This window comes from Sinocyclocheilus anshuiensis, unplaced genomic scaffold, assembly GCF_001515605.1.
Source record: "Sinocyclocheilus anshuiensis isolate Anshui unplaced genomic scaffold, SAMN03320099.WGS_v1.1 scaffold2737, whole genome shotgun sequence".
Lineage (NCBI taxonomy): Eukaryota > Metazoa > Chordata > Actinopteri > Cypriniformes > Cyprinidae > Sinocyclocheilus > Sinocyclocheilus anshuiensis.
Genome location: NW_015551029.1, coordinates 237233 through 244429, shown reverse-complemented (window position 1 = coordinate 244429; position 7197 = coordinate 237233). Strand labels below are relative to the sequence as shown.

The 7197-nt window shown below is 36.8% G+C and overlaps 2 protein-coding genes across 3 annotated transcripts in view; one reads left to right on the top strand and one right to left on the bottom strand.

The window, feature by feature from the left end:
* rbm34 (RNA binding motif protein 34) overlaps positions 1-4914 on the bottom strand; it is an 8198-nt gene extending 3284 nt beyond the window's left edge. Inside the window, exons 1-7 of the mRNA XM_016450625.1 lie at positions 4660-4914; positions 3331-3475; positions 3135-3250; positions 2300-2504; positions 2153-2212; positions 2033-2076; positions 298-381 (exon numbers count right to left, since the gene is read on the bottom strand). Coding sequence (XP_016306111.1) covers positions 298-381; positions 2033-2076; positions 2153-2212; positions 2300-2504; positions 3135-3250; positions 3331-3475; positions 4660-4685 — 680 coding nt within the window. The 5' untranslated portion in view covers positions 4686-4914. The remainder of the gene's footprint in view (positions 1-297; positions 382-2032; positions 2077-2152; positions 2213-2299; positions 2505-3134; positions 3251-3330; positions 3476-4659) is intronic.
* A 140-nt stretch (positions 4915-5054) lies between these two features.
* Positions 5055-7197, top strand: part of tbce (tubulin folding cofactor E) — a 14200-nt gene continuing 12057 nt past the window's right edge. The window contains exons 1-3 of one of the 2 annotated variants that reach the window (XM_016450624.1): positions 5055-5080; positions 6006-6140; positions 6943-7027. In XM_016450624.1, the coding sequence (XP_016306110.1) occupies positions 6038-6140; positions 6943-7027 (188 nt within the window). In that variant the 5' untranslated portion in view covers positions 5055-5080; positions 6006-6037. Of the gene's footprint in view, positions 5118-6005; positions 6141-6942; positions 7028-7197 lie in introns of both variants that reach the window. The other variant, XM_016450623.1, reaches the window with a different exon arrangement.

Below are 7197 nucleotides of genomic sequence, written 5' to 3'. Positions count from 1 at the left end.
TGTGGATTACTTGTGGATTATTGTGATGTTTTTATCAGCTGTTTGGACTCTCATTCTGACGGCACCCATTCACTGCAGAGCATCCATTGCTGAGACACTGATGCAATGCTACATTTCTACAAATCTGATGAAGAAACAAACTCATCCTAATCTCGGATGATCTGAGGGTGAGCACATTTCCAGCAGATTTTCACTTTTTGGTGAACTATTGCTTTAATTTAAAAGTCATCGATCAATCTGATCGAGAAGATCATTCAGTAATTAAACTTCGAATCAATATTGCGCATAATCTTGTACCATTTCAGAGCGCCAGCAGCTGTTTCCTCCGCTTTGAAGACGATGTAAGCATTAATATTCTGTTTTTTTGGATGGACTTTCCTCCTAGAAATGGACAGACAAGATCAGTATATTAATAACAACTAGATAAAAAAAGCTTGTCAAGACAAACTTTAGGTTGGCTTGACAAAGCCTAGCCTGTAAATTTAAAGCAGTTGTAAAAGCCTGAAGTTTGAAAATTTAGACAGATTAGATAAATGTTGATAACATGTTTCTAGCATGATTAGCCTGTTACTAGCATATTGCTGGCATGATTAACATACATTTAAATTAACATGTTACTAGCATGTTGTTAGCATGACTAGCCTGTTTCTAGCATGATTAACAAGTTACTAGCATGTCGCTGGCATGTTACTAACATGTTGTTAGCATGATTAGCAAGTGACTAGCCTGTTTCTAGCATGATACTAGCGTGTTGCTAGCATGGTTAGCATGTCATTAGCATGATTAGCAAGTTACTAGCATGTTGCTATCATGATTAGCAAGTGACTAGCATGTCGATAACATGACTAGCATGTCGTTAGCATGACTAGCAAAATGACTAACATGTCACTAGCATGATTTGCAAGTGACTAGCATGTCGATAACATGACTAGCATGTCGTTAGCATGACTAGCAAAATGACTAACATGTCACTAGCATGATTTGCAAGTGACTAGCATGTCGCTAGCATGTTTCTAACATGATTAGCATGTTATTAGCATGATTAGCATGCTACTAGCATGTTGCTATCATGATTAGCAAGTTACTAGCATGTTGCTATCATGATTAGCAAGTGACTAGCATGTCGATAACATGACTAGCATGTCGTTAGCATGATTAACAAAATGACTAACATGTCACTAACATGATTTGCAAGTGACTAGCATGTCGCTAGCATGTTTCTAACATGATTAGCGTGTTATTACCATGATTAGCATGCTATTAGCAAGTGACTAGCATGTCGATAACATGACTAGCATGTCGTTAGCATGATTAACAAAATGACTAACATGTCACTAACATGATTTACAAGTGACTAGCATGTCGCTAGCATGTTTCTAACATGATTAGCGTGTTATTAGCATGATTAGCATGCTATTAGCAAGTGACTAGCATGTCGATAACATGACTAGCATGTCGTTAGCATGATTAACAAAATGACTAACATGTCACTAACATGATTTACAAGTGACTAGCATGTCGCTAGCATGTTTCTAACATGATTAGCATGTTATTAGCATGATTAGCATGTTCCTATCATGATTAGCAAGTTACTAGCATATGATTAGCATGTTACTAGCATGGTTAGCATGCTACTAACATACTGTTAGTCTGTTTCTAGCATGATTAGCATGTCGTTAGGATAGATAAGATAGATAGATAGATAGATAGATCGATAGATAGTACATAGAAGGGAAGTCTGATTGAGTCTAATGGGCTTCAGTTTGTTTACATTTGAATTTTGACAGTTGGAGTTTGAATAGTCTTGGCTCATCTGAACATTCCGTCAATGTAAGTCTATGGGATTTCTATGATTTTTAATCTTCATTTTTATGAAAACTATAAGTCGGATCAGTCTGAAAAGATACAGCACACTAAGTCAGATCGGTCTGAAGAGCTGGGCTGAGTTTGGTGGTTCTAGCTCGAAAGCTCTAGGAGGAGTAGCGTTCAGAGACATCTCATCAAACTCTTCACTATAGGACGCAATACTCACTGGATAGCTGCCACTTTACGGGACATAGTTGGGTCTTCTTGCACCTGCAAAACACCTTTATTAAAGCTCAAACTAGTGATCCAACAATTAATGATAGAATGACTAGAGCAGAAGACCCACCACTGAACGGAAGCGGACCGACTCGATGGCTCCAGCCTGCTTGAACAGAGACAACAGCATCTGCAAAACACAACACGCGGGACTTTAGTGGAAACGTCAGGGAAGATTGATGATAGTTCTTAAAGCTGTGTATTATAACTGAAGCACCTTCTTCGTGCAGCTCGGAGGCAGATTCCCCACAAACACCGTTCGTTTCTTTTTGATTCGCTCCTCTGCCATATTCTTCACTGTCTTTCTGTGTTTGACGGGCCACGCCTCTTCTGTCGTTTCATCCGTTGCATCAGCGCGCTTGTGTTTGACTTTCTTTGCACTTGTTTGTCCTTCATCATCTGCATTCTGTAGAGCGCTCTCTCTAAGGATTTCAACATTGAAAATACATTTCCCATTACATTTTACAGTTGCGATTACCTCTTTTTTTTTTTATCACTATGAATTCATTTTATTAATTTCAACGAAATTAATTAAAAAAAATAATAAATTTATGAATGAGACAAGGTCTAACATACAGAAATAATTTTAAAAATAATAATAATAAAAATAAAATAAATGAAAAAAGAGACAGATAATAAAATAAAACCGGATAAGTGAATAAAAATATATTTATGTATTTAAATTTAATTATTTGTACTATTATGCAATTAATTAAAATCCTTAAAATAAATTTTAAAAATTAAATTATTTAAAATGAACTGAATTATATGCTAATGAAGCATTCAGCGCAATTTAGGATTTAATTAAAAATAATAATTTGCTCAGTTTTGCAAGCAAGCTCTACTTTGCGTATTTTAAAGCTGAACATAAGTACTCAGAAATTATATTCTTTAAACATACTTCCATGAGGTTTTATTAACTTCCACTACTCTATCAAATGCAAAAAAAAAAACATCTTTAAAATGCCATTTAATACCAGGTTTTCTATTACTGCGAGGTCAGATCGGACTGATCCCGTCTCAGAAGTGTGTCTCACGGCAGAATCACTGACCTGTCCTGTAGCTTCTTCTCAGCTGCTGAGAGCGTCTTTGGAGTCTTTTTCGATTTCTGCTTCTGAATGTGACCCTGACCTTTGACATCAGTGCTCTCAGACACTTTAGATTCAGTCTGATGAGAAGAAACACAGACGAACCACCATTAGCACCAAAACAAACCCCACAATCATGCTCCTCGTCTGATACATGTACCTTCGGTGCAGGAACGAAGACTAAAGTATTTGCAGATGATGTGGAGGAGAATAAAGATGATAAAGCTCCAGCTGTGTGTTTGTCTGGGAACAGGCTGCTGGACACCTGACCGACCGTGTAATCTCCAGCATCATCTCTATCAGTACTGCAACAACAACAAACATCAGAAGACCAACACCCGGCTCTCACAATACACTACCAAAGCGTACCATGGTAATACCATGTTATTATGGATTTTAAGATGATAATACCACGGTATTCATTGAAGAACCTTCGAGTAACATGCATATTCTTTGGTAAATAAATGTATTACTATATATAGATATATACATACATACATATATATACACTAGGGATGTGCGATATATATCGTCTGCGATAATATCGTCAGTATGAACTGACCACCACACAGAATATGAAGAATATTAAAAACATTAGGAGTCAGCTGTCTTCGGCAGTCCTTAAGGTACCAACACAATAACACACTCAGCAAAATATCGTCTAATTATCGTTATCGATAAAATCCCATAAAATATCGATATAATTTTTTGTCAATATCGCACTCCCCTAATATACACACACACATACATGTGTATGTGTGTGTGTGTATATATATATATATAGGGGTTAAATTGGAATTTGCTATAGATACTCTATGGTATGGAGCTTTTATATATATGTGGTGGCTGTTCTATATGCAAGCATCAATGTCTTGAACTTGATTCGCTTTGGATAAAAGCGTCTGCTAAATGACTAAATGTACTTTCATTTCAAAATCGTACATTTGATCTATAAATTCAATTATAATAAATTGAGTCGTTCATTCAAACGATTCGTTCAAACGGCTGATTCATCAGATGTTAATGCGTGGGCTAATAGAACTTTGACTCAACCGATTCGTTCAAACACGGAATCATTCAGCAGCAATGAATCGTCTGGTTTCTGTGTTTCCGCCTAAAATGTAAGTGACCTAATATTTATTGTACTTGCTTATTGAACTGTTTATAGAACTATTAAACAGTCGTAATGGTGAAAACGTTATGTGATGTTGCCTAACTAACTGTATTTTAAATATTTAAAACTTTCCATTTTGAATTTTTACCTCAGGATGAGCCCCACTCAGCCCGGCCCAATTTAAACCCTGTATATATATATGTGTGTGTGTGTGTGTGTGTGTGTGTCTGTATACACATATACATTTATTTGCATTAGCATGTGCATGGCATTCGAAGGTTCTTTTATGATCTCGACTATTTAAAAACATCGCACAGCAGCGTTCACTCATCGGCTGTTTATTGTTCTAGTTTTATATTATTGATAAAAACAAACCTCTTTACAGACTGCTTCTTCTTCATGATGTCACTCGCATGTCTGTGTAAAATCCTAAAGATCTGTCAGATATTTCAGGAAACTTTAACGCGCTAAACGTAGAAGTTGTTGCCGAAGTTTCGCACGCAGACACGTTTATTTCGCTCCCACGCGTGTGCGCAGTTTATCCGCCCCCTGGAAATCTCACATACTGATCATCGGTTCCTGACGCGGAATCATTCGCATTCGAAAGACTCGCCTCGATAAACATATCAAAAACACGGGTTTAAATAGAAAAATAGCATTTATGGATTGTTTTATCGCCCGTTTGAATAAAGCAAGCGTAATAATAGCAGCGCTCCTGAGCCCGCGGTTTGTTTCTCATCGGCGCGGCGGTAGGCGCGGGACCTCATGACGTCACTTCCTGTTGCCGGTTGTGCAGGTATGAATGATGCAGGAACATTTCATTCCGTTATTAAGTTTGTAATTCATTATTCTTCTTGTCTATGCTTATAGAGAATGTTTTATAATGATGATTTAATATATAGAAACACGAATCTGTCATCGCATAACGTTGCGTCACTCGCATATATATGTATATTTAATGAGTTTATTTAAAGATGTGATTTAATTTTCATATTACGCTTTTCTACTATATGTGTATTTTTGTATACTTGTGTTTTTTTCATTCTTTTCTTATGTAATTCTTTCATATGTGATATGATTGTGATCTCCCTGTTCATGTATGTAATTTTATGTTCTGCAGTCATTTTTATATGATTTAATTTCATATATGTGAACCTGGAGCACAAAACCAGTCATAAGGGTAATTTTTATAAATTGAGATGTATGCATGATCTGAAAGCTGAATAAATAATCTTTCCATTGATGTATGGTTTGTTAGGATAGCACAATATTTGGCCGAGATACAACTATTTGAAAATCTGGAATCTGAGGGTGCAAAAAAATCTAAATATTGAGAAAATCATCTTTAAAGTTGTTCAAATTAAGTTCTTAGCAATGCATATTACTAATCAAAAATTAAGTTTTGATATATTTACAGTAGGACGTTTACAAAATATCTTCATGGACCATGATCTCTACTTAATATCCTAATGATTTTTGGCATAAAAGAAAAATGTATAATTTTGACCCATACAATGTATTGTTGGCTATTGCTACAAATATACCCCAGCAACTTAACACTGCTTTTGTGCTCCAGGGTCACATTTTATTACGATTTAATCGTTTTATGATGTTTTAATACTTTTCAAGGTCTGTTAGTTTAGTAATATATGTTGCATTTGGTTTCATGATCCTGATGCGCAAAAAGGTGAGTTTAGATCTGATTTCTCTGGTTTTCTCAGTGATTGATACAGATCATCATCGTCGTCGTCTGATGAAGGCTCAGGAGGTGTCGGAGGATGCCATGGGCAGACGGGTGAGCTGTGATGGAGAGAGAGGAACGGTTCGTTACGTGGGTCCGGTTCTTCCCACCGCAGGTCCGTCTCCGTTCATTCAGCTTTATACACTATATTTTCAAAAGTATTAGCACCCCCTTCTAATGAACAGGTTTGACTGCTTTAGTCATTTCCACGAGTACAAATCTTAATGTTTAAGCATATAATGATATTCTAGGGAATTGTGTGCTTCTAATTTTATAGCAATAGTTCGGACAGGACTCTTTTCTATTCTAACAGTGCCTCTGTGTATAAGGCAAGGTTCAAAAAGAAATGATTGATTGAGTCAGTGTGGAAGAACTTGACTGGTCTGCAGAAACCTTGAGCCAAAAACTCATCAGCAAACACCAGTGACTTGTACATATGGGGACACCCCCTTCTTTAGAACAGAAAAAGGCACTTCCAAAACTGTGGCAACAAAGATGGAAACATAATTCATGCATTTAAAAAATTTATTTCCATCTCTGTTGCAACAGTTTTGGAAGTGTCTAAAATGACTGCAGACATATGTACAAGTCACTGGTGTTTGCTGATGAGTTTTTGGCTCAAGGTTTCTGCAGACCAGTCAAGTTCTTCCACACTGACTCAATCAATCATTTCTTTTTGAACCTTGCCTTACACACAGAGGCATTGTTAGAATAGAAAAGAGTCCTGTCAGAACTATTGCTATAAAATTAGAAGCACACAGTTCCCTAGAATATTATTATATGCTTAAACATTCAGATTTGTACTCGTGGAAATGACTAAAGCAGTCAAACCTGTTCATTAGAAGGGGGTGCCAATACTTTTGGCAGTATAGTGAATGAGGTTTGGTCTGATGTCCGTCTGTCTTCTGTTCCTGCAGGTGTGTGGCTGGGAGTGGAGTGGGATGATCCAGAGAGAGGAAAACACGAGGGGAGTCATGAAGGAGTGCGATACTTCACCTGCAGGTGCTCATCAGCAACCAAACAATTACAATCAATGATATACATTTTAAAGGGGTGGTTGATTGCGATTTCACTTTTATAAAACAGATAGTTCCGGTGCTTGATTCTGATTGGTTGAGCCGCGTTCGAAGCTGTTGTAAATTACTCTACAAACATACACCTTTGTTTACATT